General features: G+C 51.5%; 1 protein-coding gene across 2 annotated transcripts in view; it reads left to right on the top strand.

The window, feature by feature from the left end:
* Positions 1-16,965, top strand: part of vill (villin-like) — a 63,779-nt gene that overhangs the window by 18,165 nt on the left and 28,649 nt on the right. For both annotated transcript variants that reach the window (XM_031836466.1, XM_031836467.1), the window contains exons 5-7: positions 4,600-4,708; positions 13,997-14,107; positions 15,976-16,184. In XM_031836466.1, coding sequence (XP_031692326.1) covers positions 4,600-4,708; positions 13,997-14,107; positions 15,976-16,184 — 429 coding nt within the window. The remainder of the gene's footprint in view (positions 1-4,599; positions 4,709-13,996; positions 14,108-15,975; positions 16,185-16,965) is intronic.

Genomic DNA, 16,965 nt, shown 5'->3' with positions numbered 1-16,965 from the left:
TAAAATTGTTGTTTTTCCTCATCAATCTACACACAATACCCCATAATGACAAAGCAAAAACAGGTTTTTAGAAATATATATAAGTATATATATATAAGTATATATCACATTTATAGAAGTATTCAGACCCTTTACTCAATACTTTGTTGAAGCATCTTTGGCAACGATTACAGCCTCGAGTCTTCTTGGATATGATGCTACCAGCTTGACACACCTGTATTTGTGGAGTTTCTCCCATTCTTCTCTGCAGATCCTCTCAAGCTCTGTCAGGTTGGATGGGGAGTGTCACTTCACAGCTATTTTCAGGTCTCTCCAGAGATGTTAGATATGGTTCAAGTCTGGGCCACTCAAGGACATTCAGAGAATTGTCCCGAAGCCACTCCTGTGTCTTGGCTGAGTGCAGGTCGTTGTCCTGTTGGAAGGTGAACCTCCGCCCCAGTCTGTCCTGAGCGCTCAGGAGCAGGTTTTCATCAAGGATCTCTCTGTACTTTTCTCCATTCATCTTTCCCTCAATCCTGACTTGTCTCCCAGTCCCTGCCACTGAAAAATATCCCCTCAGCATGCTTCACCGTAGGGATGGTGGCAGGTTTCCTCCAGACATGATGCTTGGCATTCAGGCCAAATAGTCTATTCTTGGTTTAATTAGACCAGAGAATTTTGTTTCTCATGTTCTGAGAGTCCTTTAGGTCCCTTTTGGCCAACTCCATGCAGGCTGTCATGTGTCTTTTACTGAGGAGTGGCTTCCGTCTGGTCACTCCACCATAAAGGCCTGATTGGTGGAGTGCTGCAGAAATGGTTGTCCTTCTGGAAGGTTCTCCCATCTCCACAGAGGAACTCTGGAGTTCTACCAGAGTGACCATCAGGTTCTTGGTCACCTCCCTGACAAAGGCACTTCTCCCACGATTGCTGAGTTTGGCAGGGAGGAACTTCTCCCATTTAAGAATGATGGAGGTCCCTGTTTTCTTGGGGACCTTCAATGCTGCAGAAATGTTTAATACCCTTCTCCAGATCTTTGCCTCGACAGAATTCTGTCTCGGAGTTCTATGGACAATTCCTTCGACCTCAAGGGTAGGTTTTTGCTCTGACATGCACTGTCAAGTGTGGGACATTTATATAGACAGGTGTGTGCCTTTTCAAATCAAATCAAATCAAATCAAATTTATTTATATAGCCCTTCGTACATCAGCTGATATCTCAAAGTGCTGTACAGAAACCCAGCCTAAAACCCCAAACAGCAAGCAATGCAGGTGTAGAAGCACGGTGGCTAGGAAAAACTCCCTAGAAAGGCCAATACCTAGGAAGAAACCTAGAGAGGAACCAGGCTATGTGGGGTGGCCAGTCCTCTTCTGGCTGTGCCGGGTGGAGATTATAACAGAACATGGCCAAGATGTTCAAATGTTCATAAATGACCAGCATGGTCGAATAATAATAAGGCAGAACAGTTGAAACTGGAGCAGCAGCACAGTCAGGTGGAAGTTGAAACTGGAGCAGCAGCATGGCCAGGTGGACTGGGGACAGCAAGGAGTCATCATGTCAGGTAGTCCTGGGGCATGGTCCTAGGGCTCAGGTCCTCCGAGAGAGAGAAAGAAAGAGAGAAGGAGAGAATTAGAGAACGCACACAGGACACCGAATAGGACAGGAGAAGTACTCCAGATATAACAAACTGACCCCAGCCCCCCGACACATAAACTACTGCAGCATAAATACTGGAGGCTGAGACAGGAGGGGTCAGGAGACACTGTGGCCCCATCCGAGGACACCCCCGGACAGGGCCAAACAGGAAGGATATAACCCCACCCACTTTGCCAAAGCACAGCCCCCACACCACTAGAGGGATATCTTCAACCACCAACTTACCATCCTGAGACAAGGCTGAGTATAGCCCAATCATGTCCAAACAATTGAATTCACCACAGGTGGACTCCAATTAAGTTCTAAAAACATCTTAAGGATGATCAATGGAAACAGGATGCTCAATTTTGAATCTCATAGCAAAGGGTCTGAATAAGGTTTTTCTGTTTTTTATTATTTTAAATTATTTTTACCCCCTTTTTCTCCCCAATTTCGTAGTATCCAATTGTTAGTAGTTACTGTCCTGTCTCATCGCTACAACTCCCGTATGGGCTCGAGACAGACGAAGGTCGAGAGCTATGCGTCCTCCGAAACACAACCCAACCAAGCCGCACTGCTTCTTAACACAGAGCGCATCCAACCCGGAAGCCAGCCGCACCAATGTGTCGGAGGAAACACCATACACCTAGCGATCTGGTCAGCGTGCACTGCGCCTGGCCCGCCACAGGAGTCGCTAGTGCGCGATGAGACAAGGACATCCCTACCGTCCAAACCCTCCCTAACCCGGAAGACGCTAGGCCAATTGTGCATCGCCCCATGGACCATCCAATGTGAGTACATCTGTTGTTGAAGAACAGTAGATCAATAAAGATGCAGTACTCTAGCAGCAGTCAAGCTGATGCTGAAAAGCCTTGTTAGTGCATAGGTCAAATTAGCGTTTGAATTTCCTGTCCTTTTCAGTTTTAGACAAAATATATTTTACTTAAAATGTAGTTTTTTGTATTAACATTGTAAGAATATTTTGAGATAAAAACACAACGCAGATGACTAAAGTTCAAGAGGACTAAAAGTCAATAGAGGTCTAGCGATTAATGGAAATAGTGTTTCTTTCTGTAATAGGGAATTAATGAGCAGTGGGTCAGAGACATGGGAGGAATTTGTCTAGGCATTGAGCCTGAAACAGGATACTTCTTGTTTGGCCATTGGCCCAGTTTTATTGAGAGGAATTGTAATTGGTCAACCACGGGATAGGGCTGGGTTATAAAGTTCATCCTGTCACTTTGTTCTGTCGAGAGAATCACTGAGGACAGGGGAGAATGAACGTCTACCTCTCAGCATAACATCTATGATTTGTCCTCTTTGAATACACATATTTTTCACCCCCTGATTTGCTTTGGGGTCTGTGTTATTGAAGAGTAACATCAACTGCTAACATGGTCAGAAGATATGATCATGACGAAGGCCTACGGCACTGTTAAATATCATATCCCTCTTTTTTAACTTGGACACCTGTGGACTTGGGAAACCAGGTGAGAGGAATCTCACAGCAATAGAAAAACAGATGCAACGAAGGAATTGAATTCCCCTGCTGAAATATGACTGTAACACAGCTGGCTACTATGTCTGTCATCATAGAAAAGATGGGGTGTGTATTCCTATAGAACAGTAGTAGGGAGAGAACAGGAGGGTGGAGGCTATTCCTGTAAAACAAAACCTATCTCACTAATGTATGAAAACATCATGACACCGGTCTCGTCAGTTCCTGTCTGTCTGCTTCATCTCTCTGTCTGCCTCATTGTTATTCGCACAACTCACTCTCCTATTCGCAATGTGTTGTTATTGTTCAATATGTGGTATATTTCATTAATAAATACACTCTTCATGGTATTGACAAAATACCGTGTCATAATTTGAATTATACCTGTAATTCTGTATTTCTTGCTGACTAACCTCTGTCGTTTCACATCTCTACCTGACTAACCCCTGTCCTCTCCCTCATATCTCTACCTGATTAATCCCTGTCCTCTCCTCATATCTCTACCTGACTAACCCCTGTCCACTCCCTCATATCTCTACCTGATTAACCCTTGTCCTCTCCTCACATCTCTACCTGACTAACCCCTGTCCTCTCCCTCATATCTCTACCTGACTAACCCCTGTCCTCTCCCTCATATCCCTACCTGATTAACCCCTGTCCTCTCCTCACATCTCTACCTGACTAACCCCTGTCCGCTCCCTCATATCTCTACCTGACTAACCCCTGTCCTCTCCCTCTTATCTCTACCTGACTAACCCCTGTACTCTCCTCATATCTCTACCTGACTAACCCCTGTCCACTCCCTCATATCTCTACCTGATTAACCCTTGTCCTCTCCTCACATCTCTACCTGACTAACCCCTGTCCTCTCCCTCATATCTCTACCTGACTAACCCCTGTCCTCTCCCTCATATCCCTACCTGATTAACCCCTGTCCTCTCCTCACATCTCTACCTGACTAACCCCTGTCCGCTCCCTCATATCTCTACCTGACTAACCCCTGTCCTCTCCCTCTTATCTCTACCTGACTAACCCCTGTACTCTCCTCATATCTCTACCTGACTAACCCCTGTCCACTCCTCATATCTCTACCTGACTAATCCCTGTCGTTTCACATCTCTACCTGACTAATCCCTGTCCTCTCCCTCATATCTCTACCTGACTAACCCCTGTCGTTTCACATCTCTACCTGACTAACCCATGTCCTCTCCCTCATATCTCTACCTGACTAACCCCTGTCCTCATCCTCATATCTCTACCTGACTAACCCCTGTACTCTCCTCATATCTCTACCTGACTAACCCCTGTCCACTCCTCATATCTCTACCTGACTAACCCCTGTACTCTCCTCATATCTCTTCCTGACTAACCCCTGTCCACTCCTCATATCTCTACCTGACTAACCCCTGTCCACTCCTCATATCTCTACCTGACTAACCCCTGTACTCTCCTCATATCTCTTCATGACTAACCCCTGTACTCTCCATCAGCTATAAGAAGGGTGGTGTGGATTCGGGGTTCCGTCATGTCGAGTCCAATGTGTACAAAATCCTGCGGCTTCTGCACATTAAAGGAAGGAAGCATGTCACCGCCACAGAGGTACGCAGCAGTCCCTCTAACCCAGCTTCAGTCCCTCTAACCCAGCCTCAGTCCCTCTAACCCAGCCTCAGTCCCTCTAACCCAGCTTCAGTCCCTCTAACCCAGCTTCAGTCCCTCTAACCCAGCTTCAGTCCCTCTAACCCAGCCTCAGTCCCTCTAACCCAGCCTCAGTCCCTCTAACCCAGCCTCAGTCCCTCTAACCCAGCAGCAGTCCCTCTAACCCAGCTTCAGTCCCTCTAACCCAGCCTCAGTCCCTCTAACCCAGCTTCAGTCCCTCTAACCCAGCTTCAGTCCCTCTAACCCAGCCTCAGTCCCTCTAACCCAGTCTCAGTCCCTCTAACCCAGCCTCAGTCCCTCTAACCCAGCTTCAGTCCCTCTAACACAGCCTCAGTCCCTCTAACACAGCCTCAGTCCCTCTAACCCAGCCTCAGTCCCTCTAACCCAGCCTCAGTCCCTCTAACCCAGCGTCAGTCCCTCTAACCCAGCAGCAGTCCCTCTAACCCAGCTTCAGTCCCTCTAACCCAGCTTCAGTCCCTCTAACCCAGCTTCAGTCCCTCTAACCCAGCCTCAGTCCCTCTAACCCAGCCTCAGTCCCTCTAACCCAGCCTCAGTCCCTCTAACCCAGCAGCAGTCCCTCTAACCCAGCTTCAGTCCCTCTAACCCAGCCTCAGTCCCTCTAACCCAGCTTCAGTCCCTCTAACCCAGCTTCAGTCCCTCTAACCCAGCCTCAGTCCCTCTAACCCAGTCTCAGTCCCTCTAACCCAGCCTCAGTCCCTCTAACCCAGCTTCAGTCCCTCTAACACAGCCTCAGTCCCTCTAACCCAGCCTCAGTCCCTCTAACCCAGCCTCAGTCCCTCTAACCCAGCTTCAGTCCCTCTAACACAGCCTCAGTCCCTCTAACCCAGCCTCAGTCCCTCTAACCCAGCCTCAGTCCCTCTAACCCAGCCTCAGTCCCTCTAACACAGCCTCAGTCCCTCTAACACAGCCTCAGTCCCTCTAACCCAGCGTCAGTCCCTCTAACCCAGCAGCAGTCCCTCTAACCCAGCTTCAGTCCCTCTAACCCAGCCTCAGTCCCTCTAACCCAGCTTCAGTCCCTCTAACCCAGCCTCAGTCCCTCTAACCCAGCCTCAGTCCCTCTAACCCAGCCTCAGTCCCTCTAACCCAGCGTCAGTCCCTCTAACCCAGCCTCAGTCCCTCTAACCCAGCCTCAGTCCCTCTAACCCAGCAGCAGTCCCTCTAACCCAGCTTCAGTCCCTCTAACCCAGCCTCAGTCCCTCTAACCCAGCCTCAGTCCCTCTAACCCAGCCTCAGTCCCTCTAACCCAGCCTCAGTCCCTCTAACACAGCCTCAGTCCCTCTAACACAGCCTCAGTCCCTCTAACCCAGCGTCAGTCCCTCTAACCCAGCAGCAGTCCCTCTAACCCAGCTTCAGTCCCTCTAACCCAGCCTCAGTCCCTCTAACCCAGCTTCAGTCCCTCTAACCCAGCCTCAGTCCCTCTAACCCAGCCTCAGTCCCTCAAACCCAGCCTCAGTACCTCTAACCCAGCTTCAGTCCCTCTAACCCAGCCTCAGTCCCTCTAACCCAGCCTCAGTCCCTCTAACCCAGCGTCAGTCCCTCTAACCCAGTAGCAGTCCCTCTAACCCAGCTTCAGTCCCTCTAACCCAGCCTCAGTCCCTCTAACCCAGCTTCAGTCCCTCTAACCCAGCCTCAGTCCCTCTAACCCAGCCTCAGTCCCTCTAACCCAGCTTCAGTCCCTCTAACCCAGCCTCAGTCCCTCTAACCCAGCCTCAGTCCCTCTAACCCAGCTTCAGTCCCTCTAACACAGCCTCAGTCCCTCTAACCCAGCCTCAGTCTCTCTAACCCAGCCTCAGTCCCTTTAACCCAGCCTCAGTCCCTCTAACCCAGTTTCAGTCCCTCTAACCCAGCCTCAGTCCCTCTAACCCAGTTTCAGTCCCTCTAACCCAGCCTCAGTCCCTCTAACCCAGCCTCAGTACCTCTAACACAGCTTCAGTCCCTCTAACCCAGCCTCAGTCCCTCTAACCCAGTTTCAGTCCCTCTAACCCAGCATCAGTCCCTCTAACTCAGTTTCAGTCCCTCTAACCCAGTCTCAGTCCCTCTAACACAGCCTCAGTCCCTCTAACCCAGCTTCAGTCCCTCTAACCCAGCCTCAGTCCCTCTAACCCAGCCTCAGTCCCTCTAACCCAGCGTCAGTCCCTCTAACCCAGCAGCAGTCCCTCTAACCCAGCTTCAGTCCCTCTAACCCAGCCTCAGTCCCTCTAACCCAGCTTCAGTCCCTCTAACCCAGCCTCAGTCCCTCTAACCCAGCCTCAGTCCCTCTAACCCAGCCTCAGTCCCTCTAACCCAGCTTCAGTCCCTCTAACCCAGCCTCAGTCCCTCTAACCCAGCCTCAGTCCCTCTAACACAGCCTCAGTCCCTCTAACCCAGCCTCAGTCCCTCTAACCCAGCCTCAGTCCCTTTAACCCAGCCTCAGTCCCTCTAACCCAGCCTCAGTCCCTCTAACCCAGCCTCAGTCCCTCAAACCCAGCCTCAGTCCCTCTAACCCAGCCTCAGTCCCTCTAACCCAGCTTCAGTCCCTCTAACCCAGCCTCAGTCCCTCTAACCCAGCCTCAGTCCCTCTAACCCAGCAGCAGTCCCTCTAACCCAGCTTCAGACCCTCTAACCCAGCCTCAGTCCCTCTAACTCAGCTTCAGTCCCTCTAACCCAGCCTCAGTCCCTCTGACCCAGCCTCAGTCCCTCTAACCCAGCCTCAGTCCCTCTAACCCAGCCTCAGTCCCTCTAACACAGCCTCAGTCCCTCTAACCCAGCCTCAGTCTCTCTAACCAGCCTCAGTCCCTTTAACCCCAGCCTCAGTCCCTCTAACCCAGTTTCAGTCCCTCTAACCCAGCCTCAGTCCCTCTAACCCAGCCTCAGTCCCTCTAACCCAGCCTCAGTCCCTCTAACCCAGCCTCAGTCCCTCTAACCCAGCTTCAGTCCCTCTAACCCAGCCTCAGTCCCTCTAACCCAGCCTCAGTCCCTCTAACACAGCTTCAGTCCCTCTAACACAGCCTCAGTCCCTCTAACCCAGCCTCAGTCCCTCTAACCCAGTTTCAGTCCCTCTAACCCAGCCTCAGTCCCTCTAACCCAGTTTCAGTCCCTCTAACCCAGTCTCAGTCCCTCTAACACAGCCTCAGTCCCTCTAACCCAGCTTCAGTCCCTCTAACCCAGCCTCAGTCCCTCTAACCCAGCCTCAGTCCCTCTAACCCAGCGTCAGTCCCTCTAACCCAGCAGCAGTCCCTCTAACCCAGCTTCAGTCCCTCTAACCCAGCCTCAGTCCCTCTAACCCAGCTTCAGTCCCTCTAACCCAGCCTCAGTCCCTCTAACCCAGCCTCAGTCCCTCAAACCCAGCCTCAGTACCTCTAACCCAGCTTCAGTCCCTCTAACCCAGCCTCAGTCCCTCTAACCCAGCCTCAGTCCCTCTAACCCAGCGTCAGTCCCTCTAACCCAGTAGCAGTCCCTCTAACCCAGCTTCAGTCCCTCTAACCCAGCCTCAGTCCCTCTAACCCAGCTTCAGTCCCTCTAACCCAGCCTCAGTCCCTCTAACCCAGCCTCAGTCCCTCTAACCCAGACTCAGTCCCTCTAACCCAGCTTCAGTCCCTCTAACCCAGCCTCAGTCCCTCTAACCCAGCCTCAGTCCCTCTAACCCAGTCTCAGTCCCTCTAACCCAGCCTCAGTCCCTCTAACCCAGCTTCAGTCCCTCTAACCCAGCCTCAGTCCCTCTAACCCAGCCTCAGTCCCTCTAACCCAGACTCAGTCCCTCTAACCCAGCCTCAGTCCCTCTAACCCAGCCTCAGTCCCTCTAACCCAGCCTCAGTCCCTCTAACCCAGCAGCAGTCCCTCTAACCCAGCTTCAGTCCCTCTAACCCAGCCTCAGTCCCTCTAACCCAGCTTCAGTCCCTCTAACCCAGCTTCAGTCCCTCTAACCCAGCCTCAGTCCCTCTAACCCAGTCTCAGTCCCTCTAACCCAGCCTCAGTCCCTCTAACCCAGCTTCAGTCCCTCTAACACAGCCTCAGTCCCTCTAACACAGCCTCCGTCCCTCTAACACAGCTTCAGTCCCTCTAACACAGCCTCAGTCCCTCTAACACAGCCTCAGTCCCTCTAACCCAGCCTCAGTCCCTCTAACCCAGCCTCAGTCCCTCTAACACAGCCTCAGTCCCTCTAACCCAGCCTCAGTCCCTCTAACACAGCCTCAGTCCCTCTAACCCAGCCTCAGTCCCTCTAACCCAACCTCAGTCCCTTTAACCCAGCCTCAGTCCCTCTAACCCAGCTTCAGTCCCTCTAACACAGCCTCAGTCCCTCTAACCCAGCCTCAGTCTCTCTAACCCAGCCTCAGTCCCTTTAACCCAGCCTTAGTCCCTCGAACCCAGTTTCAGTCCCTCTAACCCAGCCTCAGTCCCTCTAACCCAGCCTCAGTCCCTCTAACCCAGCCTCAGTCCCTCTAACCCAGCCTCAGTCCATCTAACCCAGCTTCAGTCCCTCTAACCCAGCCTCAGTCCCTCTAACCCAGCCTCAGTCCCTCTAACCCGGCCTCAGTCCCCTCTAACCCAGCAGCAGTCCCTCTAACCCAGCTTCAGTCCCTCTAACCCAGCCTCAGTCCCTCTAACCCAGCTTCAGTCCCTCTAACCCAGCCTCAGTCCCTCTAACCCAGCCTCAGTCCCTCTAACCCAGCCTCAGTCCCTCTAACCCAGCCTCAGTCCCTCTAACCCAGCCTCAGTCCCTCTAACCCAGCCTCAGTCCCTCTAACCCAGTCTCAGTCCCTCTAACCCAGCTTCAGTCCCTCTAACACAGCCTCAGTCCCTCTAACCCAGCCTCAGTCCCTCTAACCCAGCCTCAGTCCCTCTAACCCAGCCTCAGTCCCTCTAGCACAGCTTCCGTCCCTCTAACACAGCCTCAGTCCCTCTAACACAGCCTCAGTCCCTCTAACCCAGCCTCAGTCCCTCTAACCCAGCCTCAGTCCCTCTAACACAGCCTCAGTCCCTCTAACCCAGCCTCAGTCCCTCTAACACAGCCTCAGTCCCTCTAACACAGCCTCAGTCCCTCTAACCCAGTTTCAGTCCCTCTAACCCAGCCTCAGTCCCTCTAACCCAGCCTCAGTCCCTCTAACCCAGCCTCAGTCCCTCTAACCCAGCCTCAGTCCCTCTAACCCAGCTTCAGTCCCTCTAACCCAGCCTCAGTCCCTCTAACCCAGCCTCAGTCCCTCTAACCCAGCCTCAGTCCCTCTAACCCAGCAGCAGTCCCTCTAACCCAGCTTCAGTCCCTCTAACCCAGCCTCAGTCCCTCTAACCCAGCTTCAGTCCCTCTAACCCAGCCTCAGTCCCTCTAACCCAGCCTCAGTCCCTCTAACCCAGCCTCAGTCCCTCTAACCCAGCCTCAGTCCCTCTAACCCAGCCTCAGTCCCTCTAACACACCCTCAGTCCCTCTAACCCAGCCTCAGTCCCTCTAACACAGCCTCAGTCCCTCTAACACAGCCTCAGTCCCTCTAACCCAGCCTCAGTCCCTCTAACCCAGCCTCAGTCCCTCTAACCCAGCCTCAGTCCCTCTAACCCAGCCTCAGTCCCTCTAACCCAGCTTCAGTCCCTCTAACCCAGCCTCAGTCCCTCTAACCCAGCCTCAGTCCCTCTAACCCAGCCTCAGTCCCTCTAACCCAGCAGCAGTCCCTCTAACCCAGCTTCAGTCCCTCTAACCCAGCCTCAGTCCCTCTAACCCAGCTTCAGTCCCTCTAACCCAGCCTCAGTCCCTCTAACCCAGCCTCAGTCCCTCTAACCCAGCCTCAGTCCCTCTAACCCAGCCTCAGTCCATCTAACCCAGCTTCAGTCCCTCTAACCCAGCCTCAGTCCCTCTAACCCAGCCTCAGTCCCTCTAACCCGGCCTCAGTCCCTCTAACCCAGCAGCAGTCCCTCTAACCCAGCTTCAGTCCCTCTAACCCAGCCTCAGTCCCTCTAACCCAGCTTCAGTCCCTCTAACCCAGCCTCAGTCCCTCTAACCCAGCCTCAGTCCCTCTAACCCAGCCTCAGTCCCTCTAACCCAGCCTCAGTCCCTCTAACCCAGCCTCAGTCCCTCTAACCAGCCTCAGTCCCTCTAACCCAGTCTCAGTCCCTCTAACCCAGCCTCAGTCCCTCTAACCCAGCTTCAGTCCCTCTAACACAGCCTCAGTCCCTCTAACCCAGCCTCAGTCCCTCTAACCCAGCCTCAGTCCCTCTAACCCAGCCTCAGTCCCTCTAGCACAGCTTCCGTCCCTCTAACACAGCCTCAGTCCCTCTAACACAGCCTCAGTCCCTCTAACCCAGCCTCAGTCCCTCTAACCCAGCCTCAGTCCCTCTAACACAGCCTCAGTCCCTCTAACCCAGCCTCAGTCCCTCTAACACAGCCTCAGTCCCTCTAACACAGCCTCAGTCCCCTCTAACCCAGTTTCAGTCCCTCTAACCCAGCCTCAGTCCCTCTAACCCAGCCTCAGTCCCTCTAACCCAGCCTCAGTCCCTCTAACCCAGCCTCAGTCCCTCTAACCCAGCTTCAGTCCCTCTAACCCAGCCTCAGTCCCTCTAACCCAGCCTCAGTCCCTCTAACCCAGCCTCAGTCCCTCTAACCCAGCAGCAGTCCCTCTAACCCAGCTTCAGTCCCTCTAACCCAGCCTCAGTCCCTCTAACCCAGCCTCAGTCCCTCTAACCCAGCCTCAGTCCCTCTAACCCAGCCTCAGTCCCTCTAACCCAGCCTCAGTCCCTCTAACCCAGCCTCAGTCCCTCTAACCCAGCCTCAGTCCCTCTAACCCAGTCTCAGTCCCTCTAACCCAGCCTCAGTCCCTCTAACCCAGCTTCAGTCCCTCTAACACAGCCTCAGTCCCTCTAACCCAGCCTCAGTCCCTCTAACCCAGCCTCAGTCCCTCTAACCCAGCCTCAGTCCCTCTAACACAGCTTCAGTCCCTCTAACACAGCCTCAGTCCCTCTAACACAGCCTCAGTCCCTCTAACCCAGCCTCAGTCCCTCTAACCCAGCCTCAGTCCCTCTAACACAGCCTCAGTCCCTCTAACCCAGCCTCAGTCCCTCTAACACAGCCTCAGTCCCTCTAACACAGCCTCAGTCCCTCTAACCCAGCCTCAGTCCCTCTAACCCAACCTCAGTCCCTTTAACCCAGCCTCAGTCCCTCTAACCCAGCTTCAGTCCCTCTAACACAGCCTCAGTCCCTCTAACCCAGCCTCAGTCTCTCTAACCCAGCCTCAGTCCCTCTAACACAGCCTCAGTCCCTCTAACCCAGCCTCAGTCCCTCTAACCCAACCTCAGTCCCTTTAACCCAGCCTCAGTCCCTCTAACCCAGCTTCAGTCCCTCTAACACAGCCTCAGTCCCTCTAACCCAGCCTCAGTCCCTCTAACCCAGCCTCAGTCCCTCTAACCCAGCTTCAGTCCCTCTAACACAGCCTCAGTCCCTCTAACCCAGCCTCAGTCCCTCTAACACAGCTTCAGTCCCTCTAACACAGCCTCAGTCCCTCTAACCCAGCCTCAGTCCCTCTAACCCAGTTTCAGTCCCTCTAACCCAGTCTCAGTCCCTCTAACACAGCCTCAGTCCCTCTAACCCAGCCTCAGTCCCTCTAACCCAACCTCAGTGCCTCTCGTCCAGCCTCAGTCCCTCTAACCCAGCCTCAGTCTCTCTAACCCAGCCTCATTCTCTCTAACCCAGCCTCGTCTATCTAACCCAGACTCAGTGCCTCTAACCCAGCCTCAGTCTCTCTAACACAGCCTGAGTCCCTCTAACCCAGCCTCAGTCCCTTTAACCCAGACTCAGTTCCTCTAACCCAGCCTCAGTCCCTTTACCCCAGCCTCAGTCCCTTTAACCCAGCCTCAGTCCCTCTAACCCAGCCTCAGTCTCTCTAACCCAGCCTCAGTCTCTCTAACCCAGCCTCAGTCTCTCTAACCCAGCCTCAGTCTATCTAACCCAGCCTCAGTCCCTCTAACCCAGCCTCAGTCCCTCTAACCCAGCCTCAGTCCCTCTAACCCAGCCTCAGTCCCTCTAGCCCAGCCTCAGTCCTCTAACCCAGCCTCAGACTCTCTAACACAGCCTAAGTCACTCTAGTCCAGCCTCAGTTCCTCTAACCCATTCTCAGTCCCTCTAACCCAGCCTCAGTCTCTCTAACCGAGCCTCAGTCTCTCTAACCCAGCCTCAGTCTCTCTAACCCAGCCTCAGTCTATCTAACCCAGCCTCAGTCCCTCTAACCCAGCCTCAGTCCCTCTAACCCAGCCTCAGTCCCTCTAACCCAGCCTCAGTCCCTCTAACACAGCCTCAGTCCCTCTAACCCAGCCTCAGACTCTCTAACACAGCCTCAGTCCCTCTAACCCAGCTTTAGTCTCTCTAACACAGCCTCAGTCCCTCTAGCACAGCCTCAGTCTATCTAACCCACCCTCAGTCTCTCTAACCCAGCCTCAGTCTCTCTAACCCAGCCTCAGTCCCAGTGTTCCTGAGTGTATGTTGTATTGTGTTTCCAGGTGGAGGTGTTCTGAGTGTATGTTGTGTTTCCAGGTGGAGGTGTTCTGAGTGTGTATTGTGTTTCCAGGTGGAGGTGTTCTGAGTGTGTATTGTGTTTCCAGGTGGAGGTGTTCTGAGTGTGTATTGTGTTTCCAGGTGGAGGTGTTCTGAGTGTGTATTGTGTTTCCAGGTGTGCAGTGTTCTGAGTGTGTATTGTGTTTCCAGGTGAGCAGTGTTCTGAGTGTATGTTGTGTTTCCAGGTGAGCAGTATTCTGAGTGTGTATTGTGTTTCCAGGTGAGCAGTGTTCTGAGTGTATGTTGTGTTTCCAGGTGAGCAGTATTCTGAGTGTGTATTGTGTTTCCAGGTGTGCAGTGTTCTGAGTGTGTATTGGGTTTCAGGTGAGCAGTATTCTGAGTGTATGTTGTGTTTCCAGGTGAGCAGTATTCTAAGTGTGTATTGGGTTTCAGGTGAGCAGTATTCTGAGTGTATGTTGTGTTTCCAGGTGAGCAGTATTCTAAGTGTGTATTGGGTTTCAGGTGAGCAGTATTCTGAGTGTATGTTGTGTTTCCAGGTGAGCAGTATTCTAAGTGTGTATTGGGTTTCAGGTGAGCAGTATTCTGAGTGTATGTTGTGTTTCCAGGTGAGCAGTATTCTGAGTGTATGTTGGGTTTCAGGTGAGCAGTATTCTGAGTGTGTATTGTGTTTCCAGGTGTGCAGTGTTCTGAGTGTGTATTGGGTTTCAGGTGAGCAGTATTCTGAGTGTATGTTGTGTTTCCAGGTGGAGGTGTCGTGGAGTAGCTTCAACAGTGGAGACGTCTTCCTTTTGGACATGGGGAAGGTCATAGTTCAGTGGAATGGCCCTCAGAGCAACCGGAGTGAGAAACTCAAGGTACCTAATCCTGACCCCCGACCCCCGACCTCTATCCCTAAACCCCTTACCCTAACTCTGAACTTTTAACCTCATCACCAAACCCCCGTCCTCTAACCCTAACCCTCAGAGCAACAGGAGAGAGAAAATCAAGGCACCGAACCCTTAACCACTGACCCCTGACCTCTAACCCTGACCCTAAACCTTTCGCTACACTCGCATTAACATCTGCTAACCATGTGTATGTGACAAATACATTTGATTTGATTTGAAACCTTAACTCCAAACCCCTGACCGTCAGAGGAACAGGAGGGAGAAACTTCAGGTAGTCCTAGTGAACACCACGGCCGTGTTTTTAGTCTACCATCATGATAATGATGATCAAATGACTGTTCTTCATTGATGACCTTCCCTTTAATGACTGTTCTTCTTTGATGACCGCCCCTTTAATGACTGTTCTTCTTTGATGACCGCCCTTTTAATGACTGTTCTTCTTTGATGACCACCCCTTTAATGACTGTTCTTCTTTGATGACCACCCCTTTAATGACAGTTCTTCTTTGATGACCGCCCCTTTAATGACTGTTCTTCTTTGATGACCGCCCCTTTAATGACTGTCCTTCATTGATGACCTTCCCTTTAATGACTGTTCTTCTTTGATGACCGCCCTTTTAATGACTGTTCTTCATTGATGACCACCCCTTTAATGACAGTTCTTCTTTGATGACCGCCCTTTTAATGACTGTTCTTCATTGATGACTGCCCCTTTAATGACTGTTCTTCTTTGATGACCGCCCCTTTAATGACTGGTCTTCTTTGATGACCACCCCTTTAATGACTGTTCTTCTTTGATGACCGTCCTTTTAATGACTGTTCTTCTTTGATGACCTTCCCTTTAATGACTGTTCTTATTTGATGACCGTCCCTTTAATGACTGTTCTTCTTTGATGACCTTCCCTTTAATGACTGTTCTTCATTGATGACCGCCCCTTTAATGACTGTTCTTCATTGATGACCGCCCCTTTAATGACTGTTCTTCATTGATGACCGCCCCTTTAATGACTGTTCTTCTTTGATGACCGCCCCTTTAATGACTGTTCTTCTTTGATGGACACCCCTATAATGACAGTTCTTCTTTGATGACTGCCCCTTTAATGACTATTCTTATTTGATGACCGCCCCTTTAATGACTGTTCTTCTTTGATGACCGCCCCTTTAATGACTGTTCTTCATTGATGACCGCCCCTTTAATGACTGTTCTTCTTTGATGACCTCCCCTTTAATGACTGTTCTTCTTTGATGACCGCCCCTTTAATGACTGTTCTTCATTGATGACCGCCCCTTTAATGACTGTTCTTCATTGATGACCGGCCTTTTAATGACTGTTCTTATTTGATGACCGCCCCTTTAATGACTGTTCTTCTTTGATGACCGCCCCTTTAATGAAAGTTCTTCTTTGATGACCGCCCCTTTAATGACTGTTCTTCATTGATGACCGCCCCTTTAATGACTGGTCTTCATTGATGACCGCCCTTTTAATGACTGTTCTTCATTGATGACCTTCCCTTTAATGACTGTTCTTCATTGATGACCGCCCCTTTAATGACTGTTCTTCTTTGATGACCGCCCCTTTAATGACTGTTCTTCTTTGATGAACGCCCCTTTAATGAAAGTTCTTCTTTGATGACCGTCCCTTTAATGACTGTTCTTCATTGATGACCGCCCCTTTAATGACTGTTCTTCATTTATAACCTTCCCTTTAATTACTTTTCTTCTTTGATGACCGCCCTTTTAATGTAATTCATGTATTCATTAATTCTATGTATTTACTGGTTAGGTTTAGGTGTTTTTCCACCAAACAATCAATGTTATTTTCTACCCTCCCTGCAGGCGATGCTGCTGGCCCAGGATGTCCGTGACAGGGAGCGAGGGGGGCGTGCTCAGATCGGGGTGGTGGAGGGGGGAGATGAAGAAGACTCCCCTGAGCTGATGAAGATCATGAGGGCCGTGCTGGGTCAGAGGTCAGGCAAGCTGAAGGAGGCGGAGCCTGATGACACACCAGACCGCCATCAGCAGACCGCCAACATCAGGCTCTACAAGTACGTAGACTAACTCTGGAGACGGTCTCGTTCTGTTAGTGACCCTTAACCTGGAACTGCTTCGTCATTCAATGATGCAGCATTATTGACCTGCCAGACCAGAGCCCTGCTGTTGCTCCAGACTGACACCAAGGCTGTTGCTCCAGACTGACACCAAGGCTGTTGTTCCAGACTGACACCAAGGCTATTGTTCTAGACTGACACCAAGGCTATTGTTCCAGACTGACACCAAGGCTATTGTTCCAGACTGACACCAAGGTATTGTTCCAGACTGACACCAAGGCTATTGTTCTAGAATGACACCAAGGCTATTGTTCCAGACTGACACCAAGGCTATTGTTCTAGACTGACACCAAGGCTATTGTTCCAGACTGACACCAAGGCTATTGTTCTAGACTGACACCAAGGCTATTGTTCCAGACTGACACCAAGGCTATTGTTCTAGACTGACACCAAGGCTATTGTTCCAGACTGACACCAAGGCTATTGTTCCAGACCTGACACCAAGGCTATTGGTCCAGACTGACGCCAAGGCTATTGTTCCAGACCTGACACCAAGGCTATTGGTCCAGACTGACGCCAAGGCTATTGTTCCAGACTGACACCAGGCTATTGTTCTAGGAAGACACCAAGGCTATTGTTCCAGACTGACACCAAGGCTATTGTTCCAGACTGACACAGAGGCAATTGTTCCAGACTGACACCAAGGCTATTGTTCTAGACTGACACCAAGGCTATTGTTCCAGACTGACACCAAGGCTATTGTTCCAGACTGACACCA

The sequence above is a fragment of the Oncorhynchus kisutch genome, linkage group LG11 (genome assembly GCF_002021735.2).
Source record: "Oncorhynchus kisutch isolate 150728-3 linkage group LG11, Okis_V2, whole genome shotgun sequence".
NCBI classification, from domain to species: Eukaryota; Metazoa; Chordata; class Actinopteri; order Salmoniformes; family Salmonidae; genus Oncorhynchus; species Oncorhynchus kisutch.
The sequence above is the reverse complement of the archived record's forward strand: the minus strand, read 5'-3'. Positions and strand labels throughout refer to the sequence as shown.